Raw genomic sequence first — 18052 nt, forward strand, 5'->3', positions numbered from 1 at the left:
TTCCTTCTTGTCTTTCTTTTTTCTTTTTCTCATTTTTTTTTCAACTCCCCATGGTTCCTTTCCCAGCAAAGTCACTTTGGACCAGCTGCTACCCATTCTTTGATGCTAAAAGATAGACCCTTGTCAAAAAAGAACCTGTTTCCCGAAACAAATGCCAGCTCTCTCCGCCCTCTTCTTTCCCATCATCTGCTGTGATTCTGCACTGTAATATGACTTAGGGAGGAGCTCCAAATGGAAAAGGACATTTTGGGTCTCAAGTTTACCCATATGCAAATGATCTAAAAAACCAAAGAGATTCTCAATTTAGTTCTCAGGCATGGCTGGGCAATTACAATTATTGTAGTGTCCCATGTAGATGGATCTCTTCCCATGTCAGTTTTCACCAACATTTGGGAGTAAAAGCAGTCTATTAAACACCATAGGTCCCATTTATTTCATATTTCTTCCAGAAGAGGAAGGTCAGAGATGCTAGGGACCTGAGAGCACATTTGTGAATGGAAGCAGTAAGGCCCAGCTTCCTGCCTTTTCCACTTACTGGTAGTTCTAAAGCAACTAACTTCCACATGATACAAACGACTTTAACAATTTCCATTTTTCCCGTGTCCCTAACGGGGGTCATATTTGGCAGGATGTCCAACATCAAACACAAGATCCCTTCCTCTGGCTGCTGTTCAAGATATTTTTAGATTTGGAAGTGCACACTCTCTCCCTCCACCCAGCATGTATATTTTTACTCTGCTCTTTTTCTATCCAAACTCCACCAGGGTCTGTTTCCTGGCAAACTGAGAAGTGAGAAATGCCTGCGTGGGGGGAAAAATGAAGACACATGTGTTGAAACTCTGCCAGGGAAGCACTGTCCAATGACAAACCAGGCAGAGTCTTGTGATGTTTTCCTCTGCTCATTCTTGCTGTTCTTATTCTGCTCTCACGGGGCCTGCTCAAACTGCCCAATTCAGACATCGTGACCTGCTTTTAATCTCAGCACAAGGGCAGCCTCATGGTCTAAGTTTGCGGAGTTGGGTGGGCAGCCGTACAGACGTAAGGAGCTGCAGTTCTTCCCTCCAAATATCAAAAGCAAGCTCCTTCAGCCCTCCTTCCGGTCTCTAGGTAACTATCTTCCAGATGTCCCAGAAACCCTCCGAACTTCCCTTCTCTCTGTCAACCGGGATGCGAGGAGCACACAGCAGTCAGGCGTGGCTGCAATTGCCAGAATACCGCTCTGCAGAAGAGCAGGCCTGTGCCGCTGGTTTTGCAATCATCTTGAACTCTTCGCCAGGACGCTGCAGAGGTTGCCCCGGGACAGGGAGGAGCTGTCTGCGGCCCGCCTGGCTCTGAGCTCAGATTAGCTGTGATTTGCTTTGGAGCCATCTAAGCCAAGTACTGTGCTGGGTAATTCTGCAAACACTAGGTCACAGTCCATCTGTTCTCTCTTCCTGCTGCTTAATTTCTCTTCCATCGGTCCACAAATTTCTGAACAATGTTGTTTGCTCTTCACAACTACCAACTCAATGTGACCTTTACTGTATATACTGTGTGTGTGTGTGCATGTGTATGTGTGTGTGTGTGTGTGTGTGTTCATGCAAGTGCACAATGTGGGAAACAGTGTCTCACTATGTAGCCCAGGGGAGCCTGGAACTCAGAGACCCACCTCCAAGCGCTATGGTAAAAGGCACGGCCACCGAGCCTAGCCACTGACAGGTACAATCACACAGCATCGTTGCATACCTGATTACATTCTGACTCTAAAACAAATCACCATCACCAACAAAACAAACAAGACAACTGAAGAATATTGCAAAAATTATTTTACACGGGATTATTGTACAGTATTACAATGTATTATGTGCAAAATTCCATTGAAAATCATTTACAAAAGAAAGCACAACACAGTATGTGCCGAGGGTTCTAGTACAACAAAAGCCAAAAGTACAAGGAACAAGGCCCCTGAAGCAGACGCCAGTGCGCCCTTACACAGTACAGGAAAATGGCGCTTTGTTTGGCAACGACCTGTATGACGCCGATACACGACCGTTCTAGAGTCTGTGTGGCCAGAAACTCATTTTGTACAGCACACATCACATTTTCTGCTTGTTTTGCTCCTATTTGTCATGCTGAGGCTGGAGCCCAGCATGCTAGTGCGCGCCCGCCAGCTCTACCACGGAACCAATGTCCATTCTTATAGCAAAAGAGGGTTTGTTTGTTTGTTTGTTTTGTTTTTGGTTTATTTTTGCTTTTGGTACTTTTTTTTTTAAATCACTATCTTGCTGAACTCAGCAGAAGCCATATTATATAACTTGGTTTCTGCCTCCAAATAATGGGCTACCATTAGTTCTGGCTTACAAAATGGGGCCTAGGGAGCGTTATCCTTGGTTTACTTTTCCTTGTGGGGATTCTTAAAACTGTTTCCCAAAGCAGATAGCATATGGCCCAGATCTTCGTCAAAGCTCACTGCAGCACGTATTTACAGTCCCGACCCCTTCTCCTGTGTCTTCTGAAGAGCCTGAACCTGCAGACTACATTCCTCAGCCCTCCTTAGAGTCTATGTTTTTCTCTCTCTACCTTTCTCTACATTCGTCTCTCTTCTAATTCTCAGCATCGATTGCTTAAAAAATATAAACAAATAGCAAACGGTACACCACCACCAACGGTGACCAATGGAACAGTACATCTGATTTCTCAAAGGCCGCCTGTGGCCAGCGTCAGGGGTGGCTGCTTTAAGACGACCGGAAGTCTCTCCCCACAAATCTGCTGAAACATCCAGTTACAGAGGAGAGACGTCCAAGAGACATCTAAAAGGCAGTACTCTCAAATCCAGCAAGAGATTTATCTTCAAATATTAAATGTTAAATCACATGCATACTTATAAGAATATTTTAAAAGTTACAAAAATATTTTAAAAACCAATCCTGACAGTTTACCTGCAACTGCTATAGAATTTTCTATGAAATATATAAAAACACAAAAGGCTCTTTTAAAAAAAAAGTATAGAATGAAGGATGGAGGAAAAAAGGGAAAGGGGGAGCTTGGAGCCACCCACAGAGCTGAGAGGTACCTGACGCGCTGCGTCAGACAGTCTTGTCAACACCTGCTATCGAATCCAAGAGACGAGTCTGTACCTTAACATGTTTCTCAGCACATATACATACATGTAAGCCAACCCAGAAGCTGGCTAAGGCTAAGGAGCCAGTGATCTCAGGACACCTGAACCATCAAATACATTTCTGGAGGAGAATCTTAGTATTTCACAAACTTCAGCTACCTCATTTGGACAATGTGTCCAAAAGATGCCCTTGGCCAAGCCAGCCTACAGATAGATGGCTGTCATTGAACTGAGGGGCCTTGAAGAGGCAGCTGTCTTCCAAGCTCAACCATGTGGCAGCCAGAAGGCCAGACGCCTAGCTTCCCTTTAGAGGTGTTAATGGGAAGCCTGTGTGTCCTCTATAAAGGTGTGAGGTCTTCCCCATTCTGGAAAATCACACCATAAGGGTCACTCCTGATCCGCCTGTAGACAAAGTGAAAGATGTGGGGCTGAGGCCGGCTATGCAGCTCAGCCTTGATCTTCTGAGGATACGTGTCCTCTGCCAGCTGCTGCCATGTTTCATCAACAAAGAGAAAGAGGCTGTACTCCTCCGGGTCCTCCACCTTAAACTTCTCAGCACAGAGCTGACACACATCCTCTGTGGTGATGTATGGTCTCACGAGGAGGGTCTTCCCAGTGCATCCACTGTTGACCTCTTGGAAGGCAACTCGGAGGTAATTCTGCAAATGGAAACAGAGATGTCAGGAGCAAAGGCAGAAGAGAAAGCAGACATAGTTCAGAGGTGAGCAATAGGACTGGTGAGCCACTTCAAGGCTCAAGTTTGTCCCAATGCCTAGCCAGACCATGCAGCCCAGATTGCCAGGAAAGACTCTGATCTGTCCTTGGATGGTGGCAGGGACTATGGCATGGGCTGAGCTGCCACATGTTAGCTCACTGCAAACAGAAACAACAGGAAGTCCCGTCAGCCCTGTTTTTCATCTTTTTATATCTGTTATAAAGCCAGCTGCTAAAGAAATCCTGAGTCAGAGTGTGAACGCTATCCAAAGTTGAGAATTTTTTTCCAGCTTGAAAATAACCCAAACAGCAGAAGAGTTATCAGGAAGGGATTTAAAGCATCTAGCCACAGCAGTACATGTGATACTCACTCACATAGGATGCTCACTCACATATGACGCTCACTGTGTGCTGTTCTTGGAAGCCTACCCAAAGACAATGATTCTTGGTCAAACTGCTGATGTCTGACCATTCTCCCCAAATGGTGATCTCATGTGGTGCGACCTTACATAAGGCTCCCAGTGGCTTAGGGTGGAACGTGAGAAGAATCAGAGGGAAGGGATGGCAATTCTGCAAGAAGCTTCGGAGAGGGAGCTGACTAAGCACAACGTGATGCTGCAGTAGGTAAAGGGAGACGGCCGCACGGCCTGCTGTCAAGAGTCATGTAGGTGTTCACCACCCTGAGAGGCATGAAGCCTGTGAGCTCCAAGGACACAAGCCAGGCCAAGAATCGGTAACATACCAGGCTCCCCTGGATGTTGTTACTCTGGGTAGCTCCTTTTTTGCCATGTCCTTAAGAATGGTTCCCATTTAAAGCAGAAGTCCTGGTCAAGTCCTAGCTCCATCTAGAGAACACACACATTTTTTGCTTCTTAGATCTGGTGTTTGAGAGGCTTTATGTGGTAATAATTGTATTTATATTTATGTTGGGGCTAGGGTGAATCAACTGAGTAGGAACTACACCTTGACTCCCAATTTTTTTCTGTAAGTGGTAGGAGGCAACCCAGCCTAGCACTGAACTACACCAACAGCCAGGCTTTGAACCTGCCCCTCTCCCCAGGCTGGCTATATTTGATACCATCCTCCTTACAAAGCTGGGCAACATAGATGAGCTGGCACTGCCAATCAGCCACAAGACCCTCCCCCACTGTACTCCACTGTCTTCCTACATTAGGATATTTGGTGGGTCAGACACAATTGATGCACTTTTCTCTTGGAGTGCAGTCAAAGGGGACGAGGCCCACTGAAAGTTGAGGTGCATCTGTGTTCACGTTTAAAGAGACAGAGGTGAAGCAGCGAGGCCAGGGGGTGGCTTACTGATTCCTTTTCCACCAGGTGCTTCAGCCACTATAAGACCTCAGGCTCTGAGCCCAGGTGCTGCAGGGGACAGCTCCGCTGTCCCGGAAGCAGGGGAGCATGGTCGGGACTTGGGTGTGTACCTGGAAGTCATCTACAGAGGGGATGGTTCGGTTGGTGGTTCTCCGCTTGTGCCACTGCCTCAGGGTGTCCCTGGCCTCTGAGCTGAGCAGTCTCGCAGCCTGTTCTTCCTGGAAATTCTTTATCAGAGACAGGGCTCCATAGGCGCTCGTCAGGTAATAGCCTCCTGCAAGGGCAACGAGAATGGGTCCTGAAGAGTTTCACACTGGTGATGACACCGGATGCACTAATGTTGCCGCCATATTGTATTCACTTGTCTCTGGGTATCCCCAAGGGATGGAGTCTAGGATCCAACCCCTATATCTACAGATGCTTAAATCTTCATTAAAAATGTCACAGTGTTTGCATATACTCTACGTAATACTCCTGTAAATCTTAAATCATCACCAAATGACTTATAATACCCCATACAATAGAAATGCTACACAAAGAAATTTTTAAAAAAAGAACAATGAAAAAGTTTGTATATTTAAAAAAATAATTCATTTAATTTTCGTCTATGTGCATTGGTATGCAGATGTCAGAATTCCTGGAACCGGAGTTATAGACAATTGTGGGTAGCCATGTGGGTGCTGGGAATTTAACCTGGGTCCTTTGGAAGAACAGACGGTACTTTAATCACTCAGACATCTCTCCAGCCCCAAAAGTTCATATACGTTCACTTCATTTTTTCCCTACATATTAACACCCTACGATTGTTTGAATTTTCAGGCGCAGAACCTATTCACATGGGAGGAGATCCCATCCTGTCCACAGAGGTACACAGCAAATAGCACATCACTCGCATCTTCATCCTTCTACTCATGCACTCATCTCACACAGATTTATGGAGTGACCCCAGCCTATGCCAGAGCCGGGGAACACCAAAGAGCTGACACCATTTCTGTTCCCATACTTAAGAAAAATTATTTACATGTTAACGAGCCTGTAACAAGGGTGACCCTCTGCAAGTGCCCTTAAAATTAATCTCTCGTGTTTTTGTGAGGTGCTAACAGACAAATGAGATTGTGAGACATCTATGCTTTTCCTAGGTTTGTCTTAAAAATAATTCGTTGCTTACTAAATTTGTAAATGTGCTCGAGAGCCACCAGGGGTCGCCTGGACTGTGTGGGAAGAATTCTCTGAGTACAGTGCACTCTGTACTTAAAGTCATTCTGTGTCAAATATCCATTGAGGTTCTCCTATGTGCTCAAGATGGAGTTGGGGGGAGGGAGATCATAAGAAAAAGGACCTGAATCCCTGTACCCAAGAAGTGGAAACACATTAAGAAAAACAGACATGACAACTGGTTCATGCATAGACCAGAAGTTCAATACAGTTCAGCGAGTTCAGTGAGGAAAAAGTGTTGCTTTCAAGAACAAAGCCTTTAGCTGCCCACATGGGGCCTTGCAGAACTCTCTCTGACCAATGTGCAGGATTGAGACAGTTTCACCTCTCAGGAGCATGGCTAGGGGCCTGTGAACCGGCACTGGACTTGAACTTGGCAAAGCGGCCTTGTCTGCAGTCATGGATAGAGGTTTTTCCTCTCTCTTTCTTTGCAGTGCTTTGTGGTACGTGGCCTGTTGTAGACTTGGTAAGTACTCTATCATCTAGCCACATCCCTGACCCCTGTCAGCCCACATCAGCCTTTTTGTTTAGTTTTCCTGACTCCACCATCCCAGATTTAAGATCTCTGCAGCAGCCTCTGCTATGAATTATTAATCTTTCGTTAGTATTTGCCCCCATGAACAAATCACTCGTGACTCAGTGTAAAGTGATAGATCATGTGTGTGAACGCTGCACAGTGGCATCTGGGGAGTCTACAAGGACTGCAGGAATCGAAACAGACGGTGTCCTGGTGTCAGCCGTTAACTGTGGCTCCAGGGGCTACAATCCCTGTGGGGTGATAAGGGATCCTTCGACTATGAATTTGACTCCATGGCCCTAATGTGCTCAGACCACTAAGGAGAAAAACCTCAAACACTGGAAACACAGAATTGACCACACTCTGAAACATATGGATACGATTAGAGGAAGGTTTTACATTTCAGAAAAACTACACCCCTCCGTAAGCAAGAACTCTGAGCTTGCAAGGGCATCGATGGTGCTGGCTCTGTAACGGAGAAGGCCTGCTGACACAGCAGAAAAGACACGAGACTGCTGTAAAGCCAGCCTAAGAGAGCTTTGGACAGGCCACAGAAAGCATGGATCTCTGATCATGACCGCAGCTCCTCTAAGTATGGCAGTTCAATGCTCTGACGCACAGCCTAGAGCCACAGGCAGCCTCCCGGGCCATCCTCTCCCGAGGAAGGAAGGCAGCAGTGTCTGACACAGTTCATGCACAGGCTATTCATATGTCAGCATGCCCTGGTTTGTTTGTTTGTTTGTTTATTCCTCACAGAGGTGCCTGCAGGTGAAGACGGTCCTGCCTAGCGTCATAACGCAGGGTTTATGACGGTCTCCTTTAAGAAGACAGGCTTGAAACACAGGGCCTCACTCTGAGGCACTGCCAGGAAAAGGGGCAGGAAATGGTTGTCTCTGTCCTCAGACCACAAGACGTAAGCATCTTAAGTATACACTGTCGATAACGGAAGGGTGATTTTTCTAACGGAGACTGACACACTCTTTTCCCCAAAGCCTCAAGGGGTCTTCTTGCTACCAGAAACCACCAAAAGAAACCCCAGAGTGCAATAATGACATAGTGGGCAAAGGGAAGGCTTGAGACTTGAGCTTACAAATGTCTACCTCCATGCCCAGACAAAGCCGCACTAGTGTTCGCTCCTGCACAATCCCAGGAAAGCGAAGAGACATGGCGGGTCTCGTGGGCTCCTAATGAAGTATCTGCGTCCCTGGCTGAGAATTTCACTGAGAGATAAAGGCTGGAATCACTCATTCATATCTATCTCTGCCTGGGGACAGGATGGAGGACACTTATCCCAAGTTAGCACTGACCAGAAAGATCTGGAAGGGAGGTCTTAGGGACCGGGGAGAACAGGTCTTTGATGGAGAAAACCAAGCTGACAGATTCAGCTTAGAGGATGGAGGACATTAAAGGACATGCTGGGGACAACAATGCATTTAATCCCCTCCAATGGGAGATTCCTAGGTGATGCATATCCCGGGGAATCCTGAGGGCAAGTGGACCTTTGTGCTCAAGCCCAGACTGAAACTAGACAGAAACAGAGAAAACACAGCTGCACCCTCAGGGTCTGTCTGGGTACCTGAGGGACTTCTGAAAATGATTAACTGCTGGGTTTGATTTGCCTCCTTCAAGAATGACCAGTTGGCAGGAGAATCCCAGGTCTCGCTGCCTTTCAAGGTTGTGAGCTACACAGTCAAGCATCCAAAGATGTTCATTATATAGCCTCTAACTGATGCAGGAGGAAGAATTTCCTCTGCTAAGACACACGCAGATAAGACTGAACCTGGACACTGAGGTAAATTAAATGGGAAGCAAACTAATGCTGTTCATGTTTAAAACAACAATTCTTTTCTTTTTTTTTTATGGCCAGTTTTTCATTGATTTCAGTGATAACAAGAGCAGGTTATTTTTCTAGCATGTAAGTATTCTTTAATTAAAAAAAAAATCAGCAGAAACTTCCTAAATAAAAGAATCCCTATTGTTTTTTAAAATGATAGTCTAAGGGCAAGGGCTGTACCTCAGTGACTGGCTGGCTGCTTGCTTGCATGTATAATGCCCTAGGTTCAGTCACTAGTACTCAAACAAACAAACAAACAAACAAACCACATACCAAAAAAAGGAAAAAGAAAAAAGATATTCTATAAATGTTTGAGTCTACTAAACTAAATTTTTGTCAGGACTGGTTGCACTTTTTCCTCTTTCTCTCTCTTTGGCATTTTCTTCTTTTTTAATTTTGATTTTTCTATAATGAATCACTACTACTGTAATTTTTAAAAAGTCAGTACAGTATGTATTTCATTTGGGGGAACAGGATCTCATGTTGTCCAGGCTGGTCTCAAACTCACTATTTAGTCAAGGATAGCCTTGAATTTTCTGATCCTCCCAAGTGCTAGGATTACAAGCATGCAGCCAAACACCCAGAGTAGTGCATAGTTTTAAATCAAAAACAACTTCCTACAGTTAACCAGTGAGGTGTCAAGCACCCTAGGAACTGGTTTCCTGGCCACAGGGCTGTGTTTGGGGTGAAAAAGATGCTTTGGTGCTAGATAGAGGTGGTAGCACTCTCTATGAGGACTGTCACTGGTTTGTGTGTGTGTGTGTGTGAGTGTGGTGTGTTTGGGCACACACACGCATATGAAGGATACCAGAGGATACCTTGGGTATTCGTCCTCAGATGCCATATACTTTGTTATAAAGACCTGATATCTCCTTGGCCACTGATTTGGCCCAGCTGCCCAGCGTGCCTCTGCCTACCCAGTGTTGGGACTGTGATCTGGACCATCATGCTGAGCTTTCTGATGTGCCTGCTAGGGCTTGAAATCAGGCCCCCAATCTGTTCACTGGGCGAGCTTTCCCCCAGCCCTCACTGTGCTTTTTAAGACAGGTCTTTGCTGTGGAACTCAGGCTGGCCTGGGACTCAGAGTCTTGCTGTTTCGACCTCCCAAATGCCGAGATGACAGGTGTGGACCACCGTGCCCAGTTTCAAAATGGCTAACTTTACATTCCATGAATTGCATCTCAAATTTAAAATGCGTGAGCCCCAACTGCCCCACCTCCCCAACAATCGTGGCCTCCTCGTTCCTCTGACACACTCAAGAGCATGTTACCTTCTCCCTGCAGCAGGGACGGGTCCAGGAGTTCCATCATGTACTCAATTTCAGTGTCCAATTCAAGCATGTCACACTGAGCTATGACGTAGGTCAGGACTGGCAAGAAGTCGTCCGCACCGTACATCCTCCCTGGGATCAGGAAGAGGGGGCAAGATAGGGTATTTTTATCAGTTTCCTTCCTTCACATCCTATTTGCTGCTTTTCTTAGTCACCAAGGAGTCATGCTCGGGAAATGTGCTACTTATAAGCAGGCGTGGGGGGTTCTGGAATTCTACCTACGTGGCCCTTGACTCTCCCCACTGCTTGCTGTGACCAGCCCTTGCTCACAATCTCAGGATGAGCGTCTCACAGACAGTCAACACGGTTCATTTTTAAGATTTGTGCGCTGGAACGGTGTGTCTCTAAGGGTTTGAAACTCTTAACAAGGCATAATGTAAACCCTCAATCAAATACATCCTAGGCTAATTCTTTCTGGCTTATTTACTGTGTCTTGTGCACATTTATCACACATGTAATGACAGACCAAACTTAAGCCAGGGGAAAAGAGAACTGTTCTCTGCTCAGCGTTCATCTTATTTGTTTGACTTATTTAAATGTGTGTTGATGATAGCAATTCAGTATGTTGATGATAACACCTGACTGACAGCGACATATGGGGAGGCCTTTATTTCTTGTGTTGTTTGTAATGGTGGTTCTTAACCGGGGTGACTTTGCTGACTGAGAGCACACTTGACACTATCTGGAAACATCTTTCATGATCATAGCCGGAGGGTGATGGTATCCAGGCATCCAGTTGGTATCCGGGATGCTACTGGCCTTCCCCATAGGAAGCAGGAGAGCCCATACAGTGAAGATGAGCATGTCTGAAACGTCACCAGTGTGCAGGCAGAGACACAATGCTGTGGAGCTATGTCATCTGAGTTTTCATAAATGATCTCATGAACTACAGAGATGGGCCTCCAATCAGGCTGGCAAACAGGTCAAGGGCTCTGGGGTGCGTGTGCTACCAAGTGTGTGGGTGTGCATGCGCATGCGTGCATCCACGTAGAGACCAGAGGGTCACATTGGGTGTCTTTGCCCTCTTCTGCATTTCCTGAGGCAGGCACTGAACCTGGAACTCACCTATTTGGCTATTCTAGCCAGTCAGAAGATTCTGGGGTACCCTTTCTCTGCCTCCCAACTGTGAGATTATGGGTAGGTGACCACACATATGTACCCAGCATCTACGTGGACGCTGGGAATCTAAACTCTGGTCTTTATGCTTGCCTGACAAGTGCTTTGCCTGTTGAACCACCTTCCTGGTCCCAAGAGCTCAGTGGTTAAGGCCCTCACTCACACATTCCTGTCTATGCCAGCATGGGTAACAGAGCCTGTGAATTCTCTCTGTTGCTTTTTTACTAAGGCAATTTCTGTCAAGAAAAGAAGTCGGCCTCGCGCACTGTATTACAGGAAGCTTTCTGAAGGCCTGGAGTAGGGCGGGCTCAGTTAGTGCCCATGAATAATGGGTACGTCGGCATCTTTAGGAAAGAGCCAGGGGAGTTCAGAAGACTTACTTCCCACTTTGCAATTCTTTGATGAATTCCGATCACAGTACTTCATCCTCACTCTTACCAAACACTCCAGATTTCTCATGCTCATGCTGTAGATTATCAGCATGAGTGCTCATGGGACAGAGTGTGGCAAAGGTTCTAATATTCCCATTGCACTTGGGCTTCAGAATGGGTTGCCTCACCTGATTCTCACATTAGGAAGGAGAGGGTCATAGGAAACAACAGATGGGGAACTGCCAGGTAGAAAATTAAGGCGGCCAGAGTCCCTCAGCAAAGAATCTTATCCAGCAGAGGGAGGATAATGAATTCCCAAGCACTAACTCTTTAAGTCAGCACTGTAGGCAACTCCAACTCTTTCTCCTTATCCATGTTCGCTGACGATCTGTTATATGACTCTTGATGCACGAGGCCCACTTAACAAATCCCACCATTGCACCTGCATTTCTATCGGCTGCTCAGTGAAACTGAGAGACCGAGGGTGTGCTGGGCTCCATCACAAGTCCCCTCACCTGAGTTGTTCTCCATGACTGTGTAGATGAGCTTGCAGACACGCAGCAGAAGCATGACTTTCTTTTCTGGTGAGTACATCTTCTGCATGGTCATGAATTTCAGCTTGATTTTCTCCAGCTCCACCAAGTCAGGGGTCGGGGCAAAGACCCCCAGCTCCTGCGGGTTCCTCTGCCGCACGAGTTGTAAGTTTTCCTTGAGTTGTTTCCACGAGCCGTCAGCTGTGTGGAAGTCCTTCAGCATGGCCTCGACGTGGCCCTTGAGGGGCTTCAAGATGCATTTGTGCATGGCCTTCTCCAACACCACATCTGCAAAGAAAACGAAGCTACGGTGACCACTTGTCTGAAGAGAGAACGGCTGCAATTGGTGCTTTCTCGGGTGCATGTCTGTGCCTCTACACAGCCTTTGGAGGAGAGAGCAAACACATCAGCAGGATGTCTAACACCCAACAGACTACAGGCAGAACCGTGACTCACCCGGCTAAGGCTAGCCTTCCCTGATAACACCTTCCTTGCACACAATAAACTAAGCAGGTTTATGTTAATCTCCCTGCGTTCAAGCAACTATTTCAGGAGACCTTCTTCTGACCCAGGTGTTCCACCGCCCGCTCCTGTTTATATGTTATCTGACAGGATTTTCTTCCTTTTTAAAAGTATATGTGTATGCATTCATGTGTGAGTGATGGTGGGCAGGAATGGAGGTCAGGGGTCAACCTCAGGGGTCCAGTCTTGCTCCTACCTCATCTGAGGCACGGTCTCTTCTGTGTTGTCCACTGCTGTATGTGCCAGGCCAGCTGGCTAATCTAAAGGGCTTTCTAATATGGAGGGTGTGAGTTTTTGGATTGGGTCCTGAGCCAAAACTTCATTTCATTTGCAACAGCGGACATTAGTAGGGCCTTAGGTGAACTCCGAATACTGCCTGCAGCTTTGGTAACTGAAGGGGCCCACACACAGTGGGGTGCTCCCTTCTGAACCTGTCCCCCTCCCTGGAACTAGGCACAAACTACACCCAAACAGTTATTTTCACAGACAGATTAATTGGGGAAGAAAAGTTAAGCGGCTGCTTTCTGACTTAGGCAGAAAACAGTAGCAAATGACCTTGCAGGTGTGGTGTTTAAAAGAAAAAAGGGGATATCTATGTTTGAATGGGCTGGGATGCAGTGATATGTTTTTGGGCATGTCAATGAACCAAAGGGGGTTTCAATTCTGGACTCCATTACTTTGATAGCTGGACTTGGTTACTGGCCTCAGGAACGAGCCTGGCATAAGAAAGTGTCCAAATAAGGGAACAGACCTTGGTGGCTAGCTTTAAGGATGTTACTGTGGCTTACAGAGGAGAGGGAAGGGGAAGGGGTGAGGCTTGCTGGCACCAGGTTTGCTATGCGTGCGTCTGTTAGAGCCCTTCAGCAGAAACACAGCTTCAATATTGTTTTTCTCCCCCAAGTTTGCTAACTATACTGTAGTTTGCAATAGGTAGCTTCGTTTTTAGGAAGCACAACAAAATATTGGGGCAAAGGGGACATGACACCTGTGACAGACCCTCTAAGGTTCACAAACAAGTAAGGTACATGTGTATGCAAGTGAGTATAGACAGAAAGAAGAACAAAGCAACTGTGGCAGAGGGCTAACACTGGGGACTGGGGCAGAGGCAGGACATTTCCATGTATTCTTTGTGCAATTTTCCTGTAAGTCTGATACTATTTCAAAATGGAAAGCTTAAACACAGTTAGGGAAACCTTTAGGTGTGGTTGGAGTTATTTTTCCCTCTTTTGAATGGTCACCCAATGGAATAGCTTCCAGTGTTGATACTCTGTGCTTCTGTAACTTCCCCAATGATAAATTATTCACTTTTTCAGTGCCAACTTTTTCCTCTCCAATGCCATGGTTCTCTTCAATCCTGCCTGAGTCCTACTGTGGTGACTCTCTGATACATGACACTAATGTGGTTCCACTTTGCAAGTGCAAAGAGCCACTTATTTCTAAGACTGGAAAGAGCTGGATTATTTCTCTGGCCTCTGGAGTTCTTGATATTGGGTCAGCTCATACTAAATTCAGATTACTATCTATTGCTAGAAGTCGGGGGGGGGGAGATAATTTAAGCCAGATGTGCAAATCATAGAACAACCTGACTATGCCTGAGTCTAGAGGTTAATGGTGGTCCCAAAGCGATCAGACTTCCTCAGCCTAGGTTTTCCTTTGTTCCTCCATTTCCCCAAACTATCGTTGTTTAAAGATAGAGCTCCATATAATTAAAGATCAAAACAGAAGGGGTTAAAAGTAAGAAGAAAAGCAGAGCAACACATTCATCTCACAGGAGACATCCAACAGGTCACTTGGTTGCATTAATAAACTTGTGAGATGCCCTAGCTGCTGTGACTCTACTCTGTATGCTCATTACCATAAAAAAAAAAATCAACAACAGCAACTGAGTGCTTAAATGAGGTAAGTCCTATCCAAACACTTTGCTTAATTATAACCTAATCCTTGCAACAGCTCCTTACTTTTGCATAACATTAATACTATGCTATGCATATTTTACAGCTGAAGAAGTCCATAAATATCTAATGACTTGCTGGAGGTGACATGACTGTCAGAACAAGCACTCAGACAGCTTTTCAAGGTAAATCACCACCTTTTTTCTCTCTCCTTTTTTTGGTGTGCTAAGGATTAAACTCAGGACCTTGAGCCTAATAAGCAAATGTCCTACCACTGAGCCATACCCTTCCCCTATACCCAAGTAAGTGAGCTCTTATTTTAAATTTCAAGGCACTTTGTAAGCACTGACTAGTTTATCTCCATCAAGGGTTCTAAAAGCAGCATTCATGAATATCAGTCTCCTGCACCTTGGCGGAACAGGCCACCAAGGAAGTGGGTGGGTCTTGCCAATAATTAATTAGGAATGCACATAAATGTTCACAGCAGTGCTTTTCATTATTGCTCCAAATTGGAAAGACCTCAAAGCCTGGTCCAGCAGAACGGCTACACAGGATGCATTAATACCATGGTATACTACAATGGAACTCGGACAATGGGAAACACTGATTCAGGGAGGAAGCACACATGCAGTATGGGAAACTCCCAGATGCCACTGGCTGTGAAAGAGGCACAATAAACAAGCCTCCCGCAGCCTTTCATCTCTGTGAAGTCTGACACGTAGCTTGCCTCTGGTGTCAGAAGCCAGGTTGGCAGTTGCCCTGGGGAAGGAACCAGCTGAGGGGCCACAGGGCCACTATGGTATGTGCAAGGAAGATGGAAAAGTTTCTCTTCTAGATTTAAGTCTTGCCTGCTTGAGTGTCTCTGTATACGCCTCAGTGGTTACGACTAGGGCACTTTGTGTATGCTAAGACACGTGTGGACAGAGGAAACTGAAGGCCAGAATGGGGCTTTTACCTGCGACTCTCAGTCACCTCTGTGCCTGAGTGTTATGCAAACTATCTCTGAAAGGCTATGCCATTGTTAGAGGCAGGACAATGGAGGATTCATTTCCAGCAAACTGAGCAGGCTCCCTCTTCGATGTATCCATGTGGCCAGGGACTGGTGCTGGCATAGGTGTAGTGAGGCTGTGGGAATGGAGTAGGAGTAGCCCATTTTCTTAAGACCCCCAAATAAAAAGTAATTCCTGGTGTTGAAACAGAAGGGGAACCTGAATCGACCATCTGATTTCACTTGATTCTAGCTCGTTGCCCTTGGCTGTCCTGGGAGTTACTACAGAGACCAAGCTGGCCTCAAACCCACACTGGTCCTCCTCCCTCAGTTTCTATGCTTGGCTGACTCTTCACTGATGTTAGAAGCTTGTAAGAGCCAGAGGACTAGAACATATGCCTAGAGATAGCGTCTTCTAAAAAAGAAAAGAAAGAAAAAGAAAAGAAAAGAAAGAAAAGAAAAGGAAAAAAAAGGAAAGGAAAGAAAAGAAAATGGAGGAGGTGGGTGTGTAGGAAATGGTGAATCTTAGAGGACTTGGAAGAAATTCTTAAAGAATTAATAAAAATATTATATTAAAAAAGAAGCCACTCAGCTATGCAGTAAAGAAATAGGCCTTAGGGGCTGGAGAGATGGCTTAGTGGTTAATAGCACTGACTGCTCTTCCAGATGGACCCGGGTTCAATTCCCAGCATCCACATGGCAGCTCACAACTCTCTGTTACTCCTGTTGCAGGGGATCGGACACCCTCACACAGACATACATGCAGTCAAAACACCAATGCACATAACATTTTTTAAAATTAATTAATTTAAAAAGAAAGAAAGAAATGGGCCTCTACTAGTTTCGGGGTGTGCTAACTATTGTGCAACTATTCACCTTGTTTCCAGGAATCTAAAATTTGTCTAGGAATTTGTCCAAAATGTGTCTAGCTCAAACCAGTTGAAGCCAGTGACTCATCATTACCTGGCATGCCAGGTGTTGGATGAGTGACCACTTGCTACAAAGGATCAAATACTCCATTCTCTAAATAGCTACTGAGTTCTGTGCAGGTGGCCGACTGCCTCATTTTCCTCGCAGACCTCTCTCTCCACCTCAGAGCGCCCTATCCATAAGCACCCCCAAACCCTTTCTCTCCTCAAGACGGTAGATTTGAGATTTGGGGCTTTCCAACTCCTCGTATTTGGCAGCTCTGTGAACAAACTCTTTCGCCAAACACAGTGGCTTCAGACATAATTAGAGTGGTCGGAACAGGTGACGTTCAGAGACATCAGTGCTAGGTCTTTTTCCTGAGCTGTCTTTGTTCTTTTTAAAGACTACACTTTAAAACTAAGACTGGTTTCTTCCATTTGTTTTTGGCTTGTGTTTTTACTGCTCCCCCCTCCCTCCCAAGCCCTTAACAAAGAGTGGGGGGAAGGGTTTGAAGTAAAAAGAACCAGTGACCCCATTGAACGGCCTCACTGTTTCTCTCCAGCAAGAAACCCAGTTTCTGCTGTTACGCAAGAAAGAAAAATTATTTGAGGAACATAAGAAATGGGACCTTTCAGAGCGAGGCCTAGCTCAGATAGAGCCTACGCCAAAACAGCAGTGGTGTTCAAGTTCTTGTAGATTACCGACTTGCTCCTTTCTGCTGTTCTCCATCGCCTCTGGTTGCTTTAATTCCACAATGAGAAGACCAAATCTTTTCAACTAAGAACAGCAGCACTATTCTAGACCCCAAGTCTTCAAACAAACTCCATACAAGGAAGACTATGGTATCATCACTTCACAGAGGAGGAAATCCATGCTATCAGCAAGCAAGAAGGGGAGCCAGGATTCCAACCCAGAACACCTGCTTCAAAGGGTCTAGATGGTAAGTCGGCTGAGCTTCATCAACAGAAAGCATGTGTAACAGAGGTGTACAAAACCCATTAAAAAAGCATCAGTGGACAAGGGATAGATGACTGCTCTTCTTTATACTCATTATTTTTTTAAAAAAATATTTTTTCTGGTAACAAGAGAATACTAGAAGAGCTGGGCTTGGTGAGGCACCACTTTAATCCCAGCACTTGGGATCTCTGTGATTTTAAAGCTGATCTGGTCTACATACAAACTTCAAGGACACCCCAGAAATCCCATTGAAAAGAAAGGAAGATGGATATAAAGAACCAGAGAATCGTTTGAACTGTAGTATTTTGGATTTTAGAAACCATATATTAGCTGTACCCTCTGAGTAATTCAAACTGGAAACAAGATTTGTGAAAACAACAGTTATATCAAAACAAAACAAAACAACCAAAAAACGATCCCTAAGTGGGAAGTAGCAAAGACCATGACTGAGTTCTTTGTCTCGCTGCTACATAAAGTAGCAACTGATAAGAAATATTCAATATGGCAGCCTTTAGGCAACAATCGATTCACTCTTCTATAAGTAACTGAAGACAGAGCACTTGGGAAAAGGCAGCAGGAGGATCAGGAGTCCAAGGCCAGCCACAGCTATGTAGCAATCTAATGCTAACCTGGGCTCCACCAGACTGTGTTTCAAAACAAGTATTAAGAGCAGAGAGTCTTTCCTTTTTCCTCCTGTCTGATTCAGGGTGGAGGAGGCATGAGGA

At 45.6% G+C, this 18052-nt stretch overlaps 1 protein-coding gene across 10 annotated transcripts in view; it reads right to left on the bottom strand.

Moving 5' to 3' along the window:
• Positions 1-1787: 1787 nt before the first annotated feature.
• Positions 1788-18052, bottom strand: part of Rin2 (Ras and Rab interactor 2) — a 201293-nt gene continuing 185028 nt past the window's right edge. For 9 of the 10 annotated variants that reach the window (XM_060383140.1, XM_060383134.1, XM_060383143.1 and 6 more), the window contains 4 exons: positions 12042-12347; positions 9980-10111; positions 5254-5417; positions 1788-3759 (listed from right to left, as the gene is read on the bottom strand). In XM_060383140.1, coding sequence (XP_060239123.1) covers positions 3439-3759; positions 5254-5417; positions 9980-10111; positions 12042-12347 — 923 coding nt within the window. In that variant the 3' untranslated portion in view covers positions 1788-3438. Of the gene's footprint in view, positions 3760-4556; positions 4660-5253; positions 5418-9979; positions 10112-12041; positions 12348-18052 lie in introns of all 10 variants that reach the window. The other variant, XM_060383142.1, reaches the window with a different exon arrangement.

The sequence above is a fragment of the Meriones unguiculatus genome, chromosome 4 (genome assembly GCF_030254825.1).
Source record: "Meriones unguiculatus strain TT.TT164.6M chromosome 4, Bangor_MerUng_6.1, whole genome shotgun sequence".
NCBI classification, from domain to species: Eukaryota; Metazoa; Chordata; class Mammalia; order Rodentia; family Muridae; genus Meriones; species Meriones unguiculatus.